This window comes from Natator depressus, chromosome 4, assembly GCF_965152275.1.
Source record: "Natator depressus isolate rNatDep1 chromosome 4, rNatDep2.hap1, whole genome shotgun sequence".
In the NCBI taxonomy this organism is placed as follows: domain Eukaryota; kingdom Metazoa; phylum Chordata; order Testudines; family Cheloniidae; genus Natator; species Natator depressus.
The window spans coordinates 71,587,275-71,607,068 of NC_134237.1; the positions used below are offsets into that span (position 1 = coordinate 71,587,275).

General features: G+C 40.4%; 1 protein-coding gene across 7 annotated transcripts in view; it reads left to right on the top strand.

The window, feature by feature from the left end:
- Nucleotides 1-19,794, top strand: part of GALNTL6 (polypeptide N-acetylgalactosaminyltransferase like 6) — a 927,841-nt gene that overhangs the window by 813,407 nt on the left and 94,640 nt on the right. For all 7 annotated transcript variants that reach the window (XM_074951162.1, XM_074951163.1, XM_074951157.1 and 4 more), the window contains one exon: nt 17,239-17,356. In XM_074951162.1, coding sequence (XP_074807263.1) covers nt 17,239-17,356 — 118 coding nt within the window. The remainder of the gene's footprint in view (nt 1-17,238; nt 17,357-19,794) is intronic.

The following is a 19,794-nucleotide window of genomic DNA, read 5'->3' on the forward strand; positions in this document are numbered from 1 at the left end:
TATAAAACTTTGATGGATAATATCCAAAAAATATTTTTGGTGCGGGTTTGACTGAACAGGGACCAATCAAAATATAACATTTGATATGTTGGTATGAATGTAAGTACCAATCCTGCCCTCGTGTGTAGGATTTTGAAAATTTACACAGAAGGTTTGATTTATTTAATATTGTGATCCATTCACACTGGGCTTCAGTTTAGTGTACTAAGAAAACTGCCTTTTCCTGAATAAAGAACAGTCTTCAGCAATTTGTTAAACTCTTTAACACGATCAAGGAATATAATTTAGTAGATGATATGTGGGGGAAGAATCTTCCTGAATCACTTAATCACTCAGGTATGTCTCTCCTAGGGGGGAAAAACCCAGCATAGCAATTACACCTTGTGTGTTGCAGTCAGGCTACCAAGATGGCCATAATTTGAAACATTTTATTTTAAAATGTTATTTTTAAAGATTAAGAATTAAAATACTTATAAATAAATAAATAAATAATTATAAATAAATAAATAAATAAATAAAATAAAAATAAGAATTAAAAAAGAATATTAAGCAAAATGTTTTCAAGCCTAATGTGTGGGAAATTACATTTAAGTAAACCTTTGAATTGGCAAATCTAGCTGTGATCTTCCTGAAAATATATTATTTCTCTATCCAAAAAGTGCTACAATAGAGTGAATAATTACTTTTTATTTAGCAAAATATATTACATTAGAAAGATATTACATTAATCTCCACCTAGAGTATGCATTGTTCATGCTTCATCAATGAACCACTTTTCTGTACTTTCAAGCTATTCATACAGAAAAGAGAGGTGGGGGGGAAATGAAATAAATTGACACTTCTTTCTAAGAAACATACGTTTCTCGTTCACATACGTTATTTGTCAAGCACATGATTCATACTCATTGCTGCATATTTGTCTTTTGTCTGAATACATACATACATGTACGTGAATACATCAACATAGTGTGGTGAACTTCAGACTGAAGAGCTTTGGAGAGCCTATTAAATGATCATTATTGGTTCATTTGTGTAACGTTCATTGTGGGGATGCCAGTGTTCATGGTAGCAAGAGATTGTAGGTGTTGCATTTATATATCCTGGAGTATTGTACAGCTTATTGTTTGTGCACATAACAAATAATAATTCTCATGATCTCACACACAAGCTACAGACCTACTTCTGCGGCATATCGGCTTTCTACTATTGTAAAAGTGGACCTCTAGTGGCATTTTTACCTTGTGCTTGCAGTGTTCCTGAAGTTAGGGCAGCCAAAATAGGATGGCAGTTTTCACTGTTCCTTCATTATTCTTCAATAGTTATTTCAGAAGAAGTTTCTACTGTGTATAACAGCGTGTTCCACATTTACTGAAATCTTATCCTACAGCATTCTTCTCTGCAACTGAACCTAAACAAGAGGTGCACCCTTTGGTTCATTGCTTTCAAATCCATTAAGTCTGGCAGGAAGTGAAATCAAATCTCAAGGTGAATTTCTCAATAGTGGGAGAGGGAGGTTATTTCATATCTTTTTCTAAATGGGGAGTTGGATTGTGTCAAGTTGTCACCTTGGGAAATGCAGGTATGTGAACCATTCTCAGACTAAGAGAAGGGTATTTAAAGGGTATGAGTACAGAAAGGCTGATGTACAAGGGAAGCAAATCACTAGTACAGAGCATGCTGTGTCAGATTTGCCTGAAGTTGTTGTCTGTGTTCTGGGAACAGAACAGAACAGAGACAGAATGCTGACCTCTGCTAGACTCACCCTTTTTTTAAAGGAAATGCACTCAGGCTCTCTTTCTCTTTCTTATTCATTGCCAAGCAATTGTATCTTACTGCCAATGGAGGTCTTGCCCTCTAGGAATAGGTGCATTCATAAGTGATTGAATGACCTTGTCAAGAATCCACTTCAGTTGACCCCAAAAGACAACTTCGTTTTGACTGTATTGCTTTTCTGGCTCCAATAAGAAATAAAGCCTCATCACTGAATCAGCAAACACCATTATGAATGGGGTTGTTTAATGATACACAGGATTTTTTTTTGTTTCTTCCTTAGTTTATTTTCTTTCTGCTTTCTCCCAACACTAGTTGTTAATGGAATAGCATCTTCTGTAATTACAGCGGTACTATGAGGTTGCCTTGTAAATTACAGCTCTGAGGGGAAAAAACTAGCTAGTGAACATGTTCAGGGGATTGGAGCGTTTTTTTTTTTTTGTGCGGGGGGAGTATCTTATTTGATTTATTTAATAAAAGAGCTTTTTTTAAATAACTTCACAATCCTAGAAAAGATTTTAAAGGGATGCTATCCAAGCTTATCGCAACATTTGTCTCTTGTTTTTCACGTTTCAATCTGTTCCATTGAATTTAGTTGTGTGTGTGTGTGTGTGTGTGTGTGTGTGATTTTTTAAAAAAAAAAATCCTCCACTGATTTTGTTTTCTTGGGGAAAAAAAATATATAGCTGATTAAATATTGAAATAAATGCTTTGCAAATATGTTCATGAATAAATTACTTAAATTCAATCTGCTGCTATTTGTCGGGTCATGCCATTTGTTCTTTACAGGATAGACACCTACCAAGTATTCTTGAAAATGTCTGCTAATTCCAAAAATGGCATGAATTTGTACCAGACGTGCATTTTTAGCATTCAGCATTCTGTGCTCTCTTTCTTAATAAGCTTAAGAGAAAAAAATCAATACCATGTGATCCAACAAATCTTGACTAGTGAGCAATGTGTAAAACATTTGAAAACAAGGAAGCTGAAAATTTAAAAACAATCAGCCGATATTTACAAATTGATACTAGAGCTGGTCAAAAATAAAAATATATTTTTGTGAAAAAATATGAAGTGTATAGGACTTAATTTTGATGTGTTCAAATTTACCATTTTCAGTTTTTTTCCCAAAATGATTATCAAAATGGTTATTGAAACTTACTGAAAACCTCTTATAGCTCTTGCTCTTTCTTTCTCCAGTTGCAACGCTCTCCCCTCCCGCTCACCCAGGTCTTGATATTCCTGAGCAGGAGTGGGGGAACTTGTTGTTGTTTGCTGCACTCACTTCCTGCAGTGTTGCCCAATCCAGGAAGAGAGAAGGAAGCCCTAGCGCTTGTCTACGCTGCCAATTAACAGTGCTGCACCTTTCTTGCTCAGGGGTGTGAAAAACACACCCCTGAGCGCAGCAAGTTCCAGTGCTGAAAGCGCCAGTGTAAACAGTGCCCCAGCACTGGGAGCTATGCCCCTCGTGGAGGTGGGGTTTTTTACGCTGCCACAGCAGTGCTTTAGCATTGCCAGTGTAGATCAGCCCATATGGGTTGCCAGTGTAGACTAGCCAGCCAGATGCCCCCTGTCCCGACAAAGAAAGATAGATGTCTCCAGTGGCAGGCAAAAATATACAAATTTTAGCAGCTAATCAAAAAAGCAAGAGGTGTCTGTGGCCCTCAGAAGTATAGGGAAAAGTGCAGAAAGGTAGAACTCCCCTTCCAAAATCCAGAAGTTAAAAAGTCTGCCATTCCATAGGTGTTTGGGAGTGGGACATAACAAGGGTAGAATGAGCTCATGGAACTTACTGTTCCCCTTAGAGAGGAAATCCTTTAGGGTCCCAAAGAAGGCTTTTGCCCTTCTGGAAGATACAGTTTTTCCTCAGCTAACAGCTCCTAACTCCAACACCTTCTGACTCATGCAGTTGTCACTATAGAACCTACTACACTTTGAGCAATAGGAACAGTAAGGATGTGGTGCAGAAAAGTAAAAATGGTGATGATGTGAGTGCCTGGAGGATTAAATTGTGTCAGGTAGCCTGAGGAGTTTGACTGCCCAGAAGAGTTAAACTATATAAGCTATGACACCAGTCTGTACTTCCTGCATTTATACTGTGTGATGGCTGTGGTACCATTTTAGACTGTGAAGTAACTAAGGCTCAGATTGAAGCCTTGCGTGAAGTCTAAGCATTAGAAAGGGCTGGAGTTACATTCAGACTTGGTTTAAGTGTGTGCAGCTCTAAATCTTATTCCTGGACTTTACAAGAGCTATTACTACTATCTTTGCACCAGTATCAGAAAGATTTCCTTATGGTGCCCTGTTAGAAAAACCTACCACATTTGGTGTTCTCTATAAAATAATGTTCTTAACTGCTGCCTTTGAGTATCCCTTCCTTACAGAGCCCTACCTTTCAACAACTGGGCAGTCAAATTGAGGGCTACTCAGTTATAATGTAGGATTTGACCTTGATGGAGGAGACCTGGTGTGTGACTTGTAGTCCACTGGTGACTGTAAAGCCAGTTCTCACAGTGATGGAAACTGGAATTTCCTTGGCCAATTTGTTACTACACAAACATTTTCTCTTCTTGTTCCTTTTGTATCTACAATAGTTATAGAACCTTGTAAGTTGGTTTTAAAAGATCTGTTATCATCCAGTCCATTTCCCTGCCAATGCTTGATTGCTCTGTACAGGATGTTTGTCAGTGCTTTTTTTTTTTTTTAAAGTCTAGTTTTAAATGTCCCAAGTAATGGGACTTTCACTAATGCATTAGTTGGAAATGAATCAGGATAACAGGTTGCCCACAATTTTCCCTGCTCTTCAAACATTTGCTAAAAGAAATCTATATTTATTTTAGCTATATATTATTTGTCTAGCTAAATCACAAAAAAGATTATATTTTCTGCAAATACTACTGAATTTATATAGCAGTCTAGCATTGCATTGTGCTCCTACACAGGAACACACATTAAGCTTTGAGGTTTAATAAGCTACAATAATTTTGTAGCATGGTTTCTTAATTATTGATTACGGTTCCCAGCATTCCTTGCAGAGATTTCACTGTGGATGTGCTGTAGATATTCCACTACATATAGAGCAGTTATGATGCAGTATAAGAAAAGGAGTACTTGTGGCACCTTAGAGACTAACAAATTTATTTGAGCATAAGCTTTCGTGACCTACAGCTCACTTCATCGGATGCCGATGATGCAGTATGTAGGTGCTATTCTTGTCATTTCTTAGACTGACATGCTTCATTTCAGTTAATTTTCATAGTAGCCTGCGCCAGAGCTACCCAGCATGCCAGAAAATTATTGCAAACTCCTCTTCATCATTATCTGGTCTTCAAGGGCCAGATCCATAGCATAACTGTGCTGACTTTACTTTGCTACATTAGCTTCTACCATCTAAAAAGACATGTAGACTAACACACTTGACTTAACTATGTAGATAGAATTTCTGTGTGTGTGTGTCTGTACCAGAGACACCATCTGAAGGTCTAGTCCCAACTTCCCAAGATCTTTGGGTTTGGAATCAGAATCTCTATATTCTGAATTTTAGATCTATGGTAGTCACTGTCACAGTGTCTGAGCAATTAAAGTTTGTAAGCAGTGCTGTAGTAATCTGCTAGTTTTCCATAAGTCTCTCAAGGCTTCCCAAAATGGCTTTGGGGACCTCAGTCAATCACTATGGATTCCCCCATCAGAATCCAAGCAGTTCAGAGATGAAGGATTATTCCCTTAAACCAGTATTTATAGATCTTGCTCACAGCAAACAAGCTGACAGGTATCTCCACCCAGGTGGGTTTTGATGAGTAGCAGCGGCCAATTGACCTGTGAATGTCCAGTGTTGAACATGAAATAAAGCTTGCTTTGAAATTAACATTCTACTTCATATGCATACACAAGGAATCCAGTTACAGTAATATATATAATGTAATTGCCGGCCATTCATTACAATAGGGATGGATAAGTGGAAACAATTCAAGTATCCTTCATTAGTATTCATGAAGTTCTGCACCCTAAGTAAATTCTCATTCTCGCACTAATGTACCTTTTGATCTAGGGTTATTTATTATCGGGCGTGCATAATAGCAAATAAACAAGAGGAGACAGCCAAGCTTCACACTACAGTTATATCTTACAAGTGAATCTGTTTGAACACACCATGACCTTTTAATGTTCCTTTGATTTCTATTACCATGTGAGTGAATTAGTCTGCTCGCAACCTGTGAGACAGCATCACAGTCACATTTAAAAAGTGACAGTTACCAATAAATAATGTAGCAATTATATCTCTGCCACTGTGTTATTTCCCTACACTTAGAATAGGAGATAGCTGTGGTATCTCCTCTGGTAAATTTTTACTTTCTAATGGCAACCGCTGTTTAAGATTTTGTTTTGCCATCGGAACATTTTGTTATCAGTTACTGTATATTATTATAGGGAATGACAAATTCACATCTGAATTCTAAAAATCAGACACTTGTTATCATTATTTAAGTGAAGGAACAAAATAAGGTAATGGAAACCTTTCAGAAATACCTCAGGCTCCTGAAGTTAAAACTCTGAGGTATTCTTATACATAGATCAAAATATGGATTCTCTCTCTCTCTCTCTCTAACATATAATATTGGTAAGACACATTTTCCTGGGTTCTTAATATATAACAAATGAGCTATGCAAGTGTAGAGAGATGTCCTTATGCCTGGCTTTCATTTTATTTTTATTATCATGGAGATGGGGGATTGTTTGTTTGGGGTTTTGGGGTTTTTTTTTCCTTTTGATTCACTGGGAATGAGAAAACAATTCCCCTTTTTGTGGAGTGATAAAAAGGAAGGTTCATTTCCTTTGGTTTCCACAGCAGTGCCTGCCCATCTTTACAACAACATCAAATTAAAAGCAGACACTACTATGGGACAACAAAGTGCTCAATCTCATCAGCTTTCAGCTCCTTCATCCTTCACTGTGAAGTGGATTCCAGTGTTTTTCTGTCAATTCCATTTTTGAGAAACTGCTTTCACAGCTTTTACAAGAAAATGTCATTGTGCTTCTGGTGCAGGCAAGGAGGAATCTAATTTCATTATAGTTAACTGCCTGCCTCCCTGTTACCCTCCATAATAGGGTATGCCTGCTTTCCCATTACCCTCCATTATAGTGTAACATAGTATATTATAGAGCTTTAATAAATAGCAAGGATGAGGCTAAGAGTACATTTCAGGAGCCCAAATTACATTTGGCCACATATCTGCCTCTTCAGTTCATGGTGTTTGCTGGCTTTTCACAATCTAATTACAGCATTCTCTGGAAATTGCTGTCCACTGGTAACTGGATGACCTGCTTTATGTAGCACAGACGTGAAGCTACATAGGCTTTGGTCTTCATCCTCGCCACCATGTAATTGCTGTAGACTTCCATATTAATCCCCAAAGACTAGAGTAAATGAAATATTAAAATTACCTTTTATGCCTATTCCTGAAGCCTGGATTAGGGCAGTAGGGGGGAGTGTGGGTGCAGTTGCTGACAGTACTATGGATAGGTTGATCAAAGGAATAATATTCATCCACATCCTCTGCTCCATGGCAGATCACAGGCCATATCATTAACTGTGTGTCTCATCTGCTTAGCAAAGTGTAAGGCCCCGTCTGCTTGAATCAGTATCACTGTGTGCATGTTCAAGGGAGCCTGAAGAAAAAGCTGATTCCATCCAAAAGTGTGCCCAGCAGCAGCATTTGAAAGGATTTCTCTAAAGAAAAGGAGCGGCGTATCGTAATTGTGTGGCTTCTTTTTAAAAATCTTCATTATTCAAGATGATCTTGTGTGAGGGAATAAACCCTTGTCATCGTTCTGCTTTGGTCAACTAAGTATAGACTTTACACATTTGCACCCTATAATATTCACTGTCATACATATAAAGCCTTGGTTTGCAATGAGATGCTAGGTCTGAAAACTGGGGAAGAGGGGAGGTTGGCGTGGGGAAAGTGTTTCTATTTCATTGAGTATTTGAGTTTTGTCATTCAAATCTCTCTGTCTTTCAGAGAATTTCTTCTAATAGGGTTTCTAGGATGGACGGTACTCTGAAAAATAACAGGACCAAATTCTTCGTTTCACTGCCTCTCCTTTACAATGGCTTTACCTGCCCTAAAGGATCCTTCAAGCTATCTTAAACAACATTCTGGGAATAGGTCCAGTACTGGCGTCATGTAGATATAGCTTAGGCAGCCTTATGCTGGCCTATCTGCAGCACAGGGAATATGCCAGGAGTAGGAGGGGGCATGGCTGGATCCCTTTGTGCTCATGTTCTTTTGGTCTATGAAGCAGCAAGGTGGGACAGGGTGTGGCTGGAGCATTTTAAGCTCATAGTCTTTTGATCCTTAGAGAAGCCCATTGACAGATGTGGGGAGCAGACATGCCTGCCCCTGGAGCAGCCTAGAATTCTGGGGGTGAAAAGTCACATTTACATACAGATGTAAAGTCACTTTTTTGGGCTGTTCCCCTTGTGCTGCACCTCCCTGAGAGGCATAGCTCAGAATCTGGTCCATGTATTTATCTGAAGGATAAATTCATAACATATTACATTTGTAGTATTAGAATTTTTTAAAGGAATAAACTAATTAAGAATGACTCAATAATAAACTCTCCATGCTGATTGAACCTGTTATAATAATTTATCTTCAAACATTTTAGGGGAGCGAAGGAGAACACTACTAAGTATGGAGTCCTTGGAGTTGAGAAAAGTCATATGAAGCTAGCCCACACCTAAAGCATACTCATGGATCAGAAGTAGATCAGCTGTGCATACAGCCATCTTTAACAGAGAATCTCAAAATGTTTCTTTGCTTTGCTTATGAAACTACTGAGAACACAAACAAAGCAAAAGTAGGCCTTGGACAAGGAAGATAGTTCTTCGATTTATTCATTTACTGTCTACAAAGAGGGTACATATTGTGAACGGATATTAATTCTGTTGCCCTACTATCCCTGTATATTCTTAGTGCATTTGCTTGAATATATTGATGGGATATATTGAACTATCGTTATTCCTTAGGACTGGTAAGGTGATGTTAGTTACTGTACAACCTTGGCCCGTGCCGTTTGCCGCAGCCCCCATTGGCCTGCAGCGGTGAACCGCAGCCAGTGGGAGCCGCGATCGGCCAAACCTGCGGACGCGGCAGGTAAGCAAACCGGCCCGGCCCGCAGGGGACTTTCCCTGAACAAGCGGCGTCCAAGTTTGGGAAACACTGACCTAGATGATATATAGCTGGCCTTGCTTTTCATTTGAAGGTAGAAGTTTAATCTCTATTAAGATGTCAGTTTGGCGTAAAGTACCACTTGTTATAGCTAGAGACTCCCTTGTTAGCTAGAACAGCTTTATTCCTGTTAAAAAAAAACAAGATGTATACTAAGGCAGAACATTGGCATAGCTTTAAAATTCCAGCTCAATGTACCCCTCAGGGAATAGAGAAGAGACTTGTAGTTGCACCATGATCCTCATTTGTGTCTCCTATTGACCTATGGAGTCCCCTTTCATAATGTAAATAATTGGATTTTTATATGAACAAAGAAGGGCAACTTGCCAGGCTTCTGAGATTCTGTGGCTATGAAGAATGCCTACCCAGAATCTCTCTGCTGGCTTTTTGACCTTGAGTCAGCTTTTAAAGCAAAATCTAACATAGTTTTTCCTTCTGACAAGATGAGGAATATTGTACCTTTTTCAAAAAGAGCTGTTTAGTTTCAGACATGCCTCACACTGAACCCTTTCAAAAAGAGGCCTAAATATAGGTTCTCGGTTTTGGACAGTGTGCAATATTTTGCCTCGAATGGAATTTTCTTTAATTTTCAAAGCTGATTATTTTCACAGAGAATAACCCTGACAAATGACTTCCATCGATTAAAAAGTGGTGGGTGAAATTCTGTGGCCTGCGTTGTGCAGGTCAGACTAGGTGATCATAATGGTCCCTTCTGACCTAAATATCTATGAATCTATGAAAAAAAATGTGTTGTAAATTAAGAAGAGCCAGGCTCCAAGTCCAGTTTTCACTTAGAAGACTATTTCTGTTTAAAAAAAAAATGCCCCATACTTTGTATTTAGATTTCTCGTTGTGGTTCAACTGCAAGGTATGATTTTGTCAGGTATCTTTTATACTAACTGAAAGTATAACTTAAAAGTTTATCCACTGTGGGCTCCATGCTAGGAAAAATATACAAAGAAGCCTTGTTTAAAACAAGGCTTTAAAATATTTATAACTCACACCTCAAGGACTTTCTTCTCTTCTTTACACACTCTGCTTTTGGTGGAGCAGGAGGATGGACTGACATTCATGTTAGATCAGTTAGAGTTTTTTGAGTTATTGCTTTTACAGTTCCTTAAAAATACTAATATACACACGTGCATATGAATACATATATTTAAGCTTTCTTTTTCATTGCTTTTACTGTGTGTGTATCATATATACATGTCTACATGAGTTATATATGTATAATTAGATTTTCATTAAATTCTAATTAAAGAAACATAAGCTTGACTTTTACACATTGCAGCAGTGTTCTATTGAATATAAGTGATAGGTTATGTAAGAGAATTCCTAGTTTCTTAGTGTTTATAATACCAAAGTATTTATTGAAATGCCAAAGTGACCACAATGTTATTTAATGTTTACTTAAAATTTACTTGTTTGATATAACAGCTCACAAAGTTATCATGGATGAAATTAATTGATGTTTGTAAAGTACTTTAATAGTCTTAGATGAAAGTCACTGTATAAATGCAGAGTTTTATCATGTTTATTCCGTTCTGTTCCTAGTGGGCAAGTTTATGCCACAACTGGCACCAATATGAACTCTTGTTGGCAGTCTTAGTAGAGACACGATCGATTATATGGGACTTGGCAGCACACTGAACTTATGGCAGCTTCTTACCTTGCACAGTTGACATGCTTCGTGACAGTCTATTAACTTGTAGTAGAATTCTTTGAGGTTATTGTTTCCAAAACACAGTCAGGAGATATAACAGATACTGACACCATTTATGCTTTGACTTTCAGAATATATTTGTTATGTTCCACCCTGGAACTTATTGTTGTGAAATGAACAAAGTCATGAAATAAGAGGAAAGAGAGTTCATTGGACTGAAAATCTGCTACAGGTTGAAACATAGGGCATACTCTTGAAATGGAATTGATGTTACAGCTGCAGCTTTAAAAAAAAATGCATTTACCCAAATTGAGATGACGGTATGAGAGGGAAGGTTGCAAGATGGTCAGACTGAGTGGAACCATAAATAATGAAAGACACTAGAGTGTTACAGAAACTGTTAGATAATATAAAAATTTGTTGTTACATTTTTAAAATCATGTTACATTATTATCATATTTCCACCATCTATAATGACAAATTGTAAGTTTATAGAAGTAAGATCTCTCCTTTATAGATTGCATCCTGAAAACTCTGTTCAGTGATGTCACAATTCAAAGTGTGACATGAGAATTTCTCCCATAGTGACAAATGGTCATTGGCGGCAGATATGGTATCCATGAATGAAACAGCCAGGAAAAATAAATGGGGCCCTGACCCTGCAGAAGTGCGTGGATCCTCATTAGGGCCTCAATTCAGCAAGCACATGCTTAAACTTGAGATCCCAGTGCAGAATTGAGACCTTAAGCAGTAGAATTCTGGGTAGTCAATTTGGGTTTACTAGGCCTAAGTTAAAATGTAAGTCTTAGTTATGTCTGGTGATGGGATATATTAATCCAATAGCTAGAGACACACAGAGTCAGGTCACTGATCAGAAAAGAGTTCCTGTTTGTACACTAGAATTTGCCTGATTAGCAATGGAAGGGGTAGGGATAAAATAATTAAGACTATATGATTGTTTCATGGGCTTTATACAAAATATAAATTGTTTTAAAGTTAGTCTAAGTTTGACAGTGGCTCTAAAATACTTTCACTAATAAATTACTCATACTGTTAATGCAAAAATAGGGAGAGAATGGGAGAATGAACATTAAAGCAACAATGAAAGATTCATAGTGAGGATATAAGAATTACTGTACAAAAGTCTGACGGTAGTGAGAACCAAATTAAATCAGCAAACTTAGTGAGCAGAATTTTTTTGTATAAAAATATGATAAAAAAAACAAAAACAAATGAGATCTTAGGCTCTGGTTAGACCTAAGTAGAACTTAGATGTCTGGTACTGGTGAATCTCTCTCAGGAAAAAAATAAGTGCTCTAAATGAATGCAGTGTGATACAATTATAAACCTACCAGGCTTCAGAAAGAGGCCTGGAAAGAAGGTTAACCACTTCATTGCTAATCTTGGACTCCAGCATCTGTGCTGCATGGCATGTGGTATTATATTAATGCCCTATGTTCCATTCTAATCACAATGAAACATCATTTTTTACATTTTTTACATTTTTGCATTTACTTAATGCATAGAATGATGCAAGAGGCAGATTTTTGCCTGACGTACGTAAGACCTTAGTAAATAATTCTGGTCTTTTCCATGAAGAAGAATCATCATAGTTTCTTCTTACATTAATGCATAATTAGGAGGAATATTATTAATCATAATACAAGTCATCTTGCATTTATAAGATACTCTTCTGCAGGCAAGGAAAGGTGATGCACCATCAGGAGAGCAGGCACATGTAGAGAACAGGTCATCCCACTCCTGCTCCCCAGAGCAGAGGTCAACAGAGATACGCTTTGGTGTGCTAAAGTGGCTCCACCAAGAGAAGAGAGAGCCACAATGTGCACCTGTCTATCTCTGCAGAGTTAGAAGAGAAGGAGCAATGTTTTTCAAAGTATGGGAGACTTCTGGGTTCCCCAGAATCCCCCAGGTCTGGAAGATTCTTCTATAAGCTTTTAAAATTATTACTGTCCATCCTAGGAAAGCAGTCAGGGATCTCTCCCTTTATTAGCCATAAGTCATGGCTTCCTACTCCCCCACCAAATGGGCATATCATGAATCCTCGGGCTCCAGATCCTTCTCCTTATATTGGAGTTGGGCAAGGATTGCAAAGTCCAAATGCAAATCATATTTCAGCCACAAGAGGTGCCAAGACTGTCTCCCATTTCTCCTCAACCATGAAGAAAACAAGACATCCAAATATTCTAAAAGGCCAAAATCAAAGAGAAAAGCACAGGACTGGTCATTTCTCCACACTTCAGACCAGTCTCACTCATTCACTATCTCCTACCATTAAGGGGCAGAACTTTTTTAGGACTTGAATGTGGCTAGTTGGACACAGATTCCGATGCAGATTCAGAGAAAAACCTTTATGTGTGTAATGGTCTGGTTCTTAGAGCTGATGGACCAAATTCTGCTGGATGAAGTATTAAAATGTGAGGTTAGGTAACTGGAATTTGTCTCAAAAAAGATGGGATAAGAAAATATTACTGTGACAGGAACCCTGGGGTGCAACCTGGGACCATGGCACCCCCTTATCTCTCCAGCCTGGGCTGTCTCTCACAATGCTTTGCTAGTGACAAGCAGCAAACCCCTCCAGGCGCTGTTATCACTCAGCACAATAGCATGTGGAGCCCCACACCCAGCAAAAAAATCCATGAATTCTCCCTGAGCCACTCATGAATCACGCAGAAAAAGGCACCAGCCAAATCCCCCCAGCTCCCAGCCTTCTACCTCAGAAATATACCAAGCTCAAGACCCTTTCTTGAAAAATGCAAGTTCACCACTTCATCAATGGAAAGTGGATATACACCAGCCTTTGTAAACCTGAGCAGATTTGCCAAAAACTTCAGGCAAACTCACTGGTAAAGATAAACAGTAAAACAAGTGTAATGATTACAAAGGAAAGATTTTAAGTGATTCTAAGTGATAGGCAAAAAGTCAGAGTGGTTACCAGCAGAAAAGAAAATATAAGCACGCAGTCTAAACCTTAACCCTTATCACACTAGACAGTATTAAGATGGAGCAATGTTCCCACCCTATTGGATCTTACAGTCCTTAATATACAGGCTTGTCTCTTAAACTTGGGCCAGTCTCCTCTGTTGGAGCCTTCAGTCTTCCGAGCATTCTTGTTGCTTGCAGCTTAGGTCAGGGGAGGAGAAAAGGCCAAGCATATGCCCACTGTGTTCTGTTTTTTACCCTTAAGAATAATTTTTGCGGGGGGGCCACTCCAGAAATTTTGGTAAGTAGTCACGGGCCGCACATTTCTACTATATTAATGGAGGGGGTGTGGGTTCTGGGAGGGAGTTTGAGTGCAGAAGGGAGCTCAGGGCTGGTGCAGGAGAGGGTGAGGGGTACAGGCGGCTCCCGGCCAGCGGCACAGCAAGGCTCAGGCAGGCTGCCTGCTTGCCATAGCCCCATGCTGCTCCCGGAAGCAGCTGCGGCCTGCTGGCATGTCTCTGCGCACCTCTTGTGGGGAAAGAGGGGCAGAGGGTTGCCATGCACTGCCAGCACCCGCTAGCACCACCACCACAGCTCCCATTGGCCAGTTTCTGGCCAATGGGAGCTGTGAGGATGGTGCTGGGATTGGGGGCAGAAGTGTGGAGCCGCCTCCCTCCCCCTGCCATTGACGCACAGAGACATGCCAGCAGCAACCGGCCGCAGCCACTCTGGGTGCTGCATGGGGCCACGGCTGGCAGGCAGCCTGCCTGAACGCCCCACTATGCCGTGGGACTTTTAGCAGCCCGGACTCAGAGATCACAAGGGGGCAGAGGAGTCCAGACAGAAATATTAGTCATGGCAGGCAGACAGAAATTTTAGATGGGTTGGATCCTGCCTGCGGGCCATATTTTGCCCACCCCTGGTCTATGTGCTTGGAGAACACAAGTCCAGGCATGTCTGGTGAGCATTGCTGAATTACTGGGCAAGGTTGAGCAATTCCCCTAGCGTGGCCTTGTGCAAGTGAGTCATTGAATTGTAACTCCCTTGCTGGACAATGGCAGTTGACGATTGTTCGACACCCGCCTGAGGGTTGGTTATCCCCCTGTCTTTGGGGAGCTAGTCTCTGGGCACTTCCCATATTTTAGTGACAATCATACAACACAATTCTCATAACTTCATATGCATTCAGCATGTTGCTCCCCTGGGGTGTAGTGTATCACAATTACTCCCAGAAGAGATGGGAGACAAAAGCAAGCCTAATGCATGATGTTAGGGATGTCCTGCAGAGATGCCCGTATAACTAATTAGTTAGCACACTAAGCTATCAGTCTATATAGATATTTATACCAAACCCATCACCACATATGAAACTGTCCAACCAGGGGTCATGATTGGAAACAGTGACAGGAAACCATACTAATTGGCTTCAGCTCCAGGAATTACAATTGAACGGAAAAAATTGTCCAGACTATCACTTCAGCCCTCTAATGACTGAGTGTGCAAGGTTGCTGTTCCAGTCTCTTAGTAGTTTGCCTAATTATAATAAATGTTGTGAATTTTAATGAACCAGCATCTACGAAATAAGCAAGTTTTATCCTATGTTATAGGTGTAAAGTCTGTATATAAGCTCTTGCTGCACAGTATCATTTGTACAGTAAATGCCTGCCAATTGTTTCGCAACGTGAAGTCCCTAATTAGACAAATGAAATCTGATTGGCTTCTTTGAATTGGGGGTTGGGGAGGGGGGGCTGCCTTTTTCACTGTGTCCAGAGGAATGGTCATGAAAAACACCTGAATAAAAGCACTAAAGAGCCTGTGTGCCCCCCAGTGATTTCTGAGGCTCCGTTTCACATGCTTGTAAAGATCGAGTTATAAGCTTCCTTCGTGCAAGTTCCACTTTGTAAGTGGACATTGTGTTTTGATTATTTTGAACCTGAAGTCACAAGGGACCTGTTGTAATTAGAATTACTTTTGGTTGGAGTTGAAAATGTATTATAGCAGTGAAAAACCCCAGAGGAAGGTTTCTAATAGGATTTCACTGGATTTATTCATTTGTGGGACAGACAGTCAATATTTGAGGCACAAAAAGTCAATAAAAGTAAAAAGCCCATTTATATTCAGAGTATGTTATAGGCTGTGGCTTCGCCAGCTAACTATTGAATCTTTTTTCAAGAAGAGCTACTAACTACTTTGAAAAACGGGCTGTCTGGGGAAATACCTTACTTTTTATCCTTTAAAAAAAGAGGGCTTCCCACTACAACTTATTATCATTTACAGAATAATTAATACACAATGTAATTTAATCTTAAGAATTAAACACTGCACAAAAACAAACTGTTTAGTGGAAGCAAGAGATAAAACCTCTGTCCATCCTTTGTTCATTATCTGTAACGTAGAGGAGAGAATCATTTTCTATTATGCTTTCAGAATACCATATGCAGGGGGATGCTCTGCCACTGTAAAGCTCTTCCTGCCATGGCATAAGAGGGAGGGAAAGTGCTCTGTGGGGAAGAATGAAGTAAGAGGGGATTATGATGGATCAGAGTTCCACTACACGTGATGCCATGCTGGGATATGATCTGAGCTCACACATCTAACAGAAGTAAGAGTAAGGCCCCCTTCTACTCTAACTTCCACAATGGCTCAGTGGCCAGGGTCTGGGAGTCCGTGCTGATTCCCTGTGACTGCCTATGCCTGGCTCAGACACACTGGAGAATCAGGATCTCTGCTCCTTGACTAGATGAGTTATAACTCTTACTGTCAGATTTCCAGTACAAATACTCATGTTTGTGAATTTGAAACTCACTTTTCCATGAATGTTCTCTAATATTAACTTAAAACTTTCCTCCTGTAAACTCATTTGCTCTGTCATCTATGGAAAGTGAACACAAAGGAATGAGAAAACAGTTAATGAAAATTCAGTTAATGTATTCATGTGAATATTCACCCCCCCAAAAATTGAGGTATTCGCCTGAGAGGTAAATTATCAATGTGGGACAAATTTCAAGCAGATGTTTTGCTCCTAACCACTGTCACTGCTCTGCAGCCAGGCCCCTTCACTGTTCTGTTTTCTTTAAGAGAGCAACTGTGAAACTGAAATGAACTAACCTGTTTTGCTCACATATTAATGGGGGAAAGGGATGGGAAGGTTCAAAAGTGCATAACTTCATATGGAATATGGGAATTACATGAAGCACTTTTGCATGTTTCCTGAGTCCTTTTCCTATGAACAAAAAAAATCTTGATTTAGCAAATATAGCTGAATTGATTAATAATAAAACTTATTTGTAAAAGATATCTGCCATGTTCTCCCACGCTATATTTTTCTTCGTAAAATAGCTCTCAGCTGCAGTAGTATCTAAGCATCATAGGATAAAGTAGCTCTAGATGATGATTTCTGAGAGATTAGTCATGAAACTTTGATCTAGGATCCACCTTTCTCCAGCAATTTAAAACAACCTGACATCTATCCCCACCCCACCACCCTCCCCCCCGCCACACACACACAAACATATACTGACAATTGCTAGCAGCCTCATCATTATCTGTCAATGTGCATTGTTGATCTTCTCCTTTTTTCAGGCATGACATGATGGTGCCTGTCATTTACAATTTGTTTTAATTATTCCTCAGGTCTCCTGTTATGGCTGGAGGTCTGTTTGCTGTGGACCGAAAGTGGTTTTGGGAGCTGGGTGGCTATGATCCAGGCTTAGAAATATGGGGAGGAGAGCAGTATGAAATCTCCTTTAAGGTAAGTCAAGTCACTTCCATTTAATAGGTTTCAGAGTAACAGCCGTGTTAGTCTGTATTTGCAAAAAGAAAAGGAGGACTTGTGGCACCTTAGAGACTAACCAATTTATTTGAGCATGAGCTTTCGTGAGCTACAGCTCACTTCATCGGATGCATACTGTGGAAATTGCAGAAGACATTATTATATACACAGACACCATGAAACAATACCTCCTCCCACCCCACTCTCCTGCTGGTAATAGCTTATCTAAAGCGATCATCAAGATGGGCCATTTCCAGCACAAATCCAGGTTTTCTCACCCTCCGCCCCCCACAGACAAACTCACTCTCTTGCTGGTAATAGCCAATCCAAAGTGACCACTCTCTTCACAATGTGTATGATAATCAAGGTGGGCCATTTCCTGCAGAAATCCAGGTTCTCTCACCCCCTCACCCCCCTCCAAAAACCACACACACAAACTCACTCTCCTGCTGGTAATAGTCTATCCAAAGTGACCACTCTCCTTACAACCTGCATGAAAATCAAGGTGGGCCATTTCCAGCACAAATACAGGTTTTCTCACTCCCCCACCCCCATACACACACAAACTCACTCTCCTGCTGGTAATAGCCTATCCAAAGTGACCACTCTCCTTACAACGTGCATGAAAATCAAGGTGGGCCATTTCCAGCACAAATCCAGGTTTTCTCACCCCCCCCCCCAAAAAAAACCCCACACACACAAACTCACTCTCCTGCTGGTAATAGCCTATCCAAAGTGACCACTCTCCTTACAACGTGCATGATAATCAAGGTGGGCCATTTCTAGCACAAATCCAGGTTTTCTCACCCCCCCCCACACACACAAACTCACTCTCCTGCTGGCAATAGCTCATCCAAACTGACCACTCTCCCCACAATGTGCATGACAATCAAGGTGGGCCACTTCCAGCATAAATCCAAGTTTAACCAGAACGTCTGGGCGGGTAGGGGGTAGGAAAAAACAAGGGGAAATAGCCACTCCCAGTCTCTATTTAAGCCTAAATTAATAGTATCCAATTTGCAAATGAATTCCAATTCAGCAGTTTCTCGCTGGACTCTGGATTTGAAGTTTTTTTGTTGTAAGATAGCGACCTTCATGTCTCTGATTGTGTGACCAGAGAGATTGAAGTGTTCTCCGACTGGTTTATGAATGTTATAATTCTTGACATCTGATTTGTGTCCATTTATTCTTTTACGTAGAGACTGTCCAGTTTGACCAATGTACATGGCAGAGGGGCATTGCTGGCACATGATGGCATATATCACATTGGTGGATGTGCAGGTGAATGAGCCTCTGATAGTGTGGCTGATGTTATTAGGCCCTGTGATGGTGTCCCCTGAATAGATATGTGGGCACAGTTGGCAACGGGCTTTGTTGCAAGGATAGGTTCCTGGGTTAGTGGTTCTGTTGTGTGGTGTGTGGTTGCTGGTGAGTATTCGCTTCAGGTTGGGGGGTTGTCTGTAGGCAAGGACTGGCCTGTCTCCCAAGATTTCTGAGAGTGTTGGGTCATCCTTCAGGATGGGTTGTAGATCCTTAATAATGCGTTGGAGGGGTTTTAGTTGGGGGCTGAAGGTGACGGCTAGTGGCGTTCTGTTATTTTCTTTGTTAGGCCTGTCCTGTAGTAGGTGACTTCTGGGAACTCTTCTGGCTCTATCAATCTGTTTCTTCACTTCCGCAGGTGGGTATTGTAGTTGTAAGAAAGCTTGATAGAGATCTTGTAGGTGTTTGTCTCTGTCTGAGGGGTTGGAGCAAATGCGGTTGTATCGCAGAGCTTGGCTGTAGACGATGGATCGTGTGGTGTGGTCAGGGTGAAAGCTGGAGGCATGTAGGTAGGAATAGCGGTCAGTAGGTTTCCAGTATAGGGTGGTGTTTATGTGACCATTGTTTATTAGCACTGTAGTGTCCAGGAAGTGGATCTCTTGTGTGGACTGGACCAGGCTGAGGTTGATGGTGGGATGGAAATTGCGATACAACCGCATTTGCTCCAACCCCTCAGACAGAGACAAACACCTACAAGATCTCTATCAAGCATTCTTACAACTACAATACCCACCTGCGGAAGTGAAGAAATAGATTGATAGAGCCAGAAGAGTTCCCAGAAGTCACCTACTACAGGACAGGCCTAACAAAGAAAATAACAGAACGCCACTAGCCGTCACCTTCAGCCCCCAACTAAAACCCCTCCAACGCATTATTAAGGATCTACAACCTATCCTGAAGGATGACCCAACACTCTCACAAATCTTGGGAGACAGGCCAGTCCTTGCCTACAGACAGCCCCCCAACCTGAAGCGAATACTCACCAACAACCACATACCACACAACAGAACCACTAACCCAGGAACCTATCCTTGCAACAAAGCCCGTTGCCAACTGTGCCCACATATCTATTCAGGGGACACCATCACAGGGCCTAA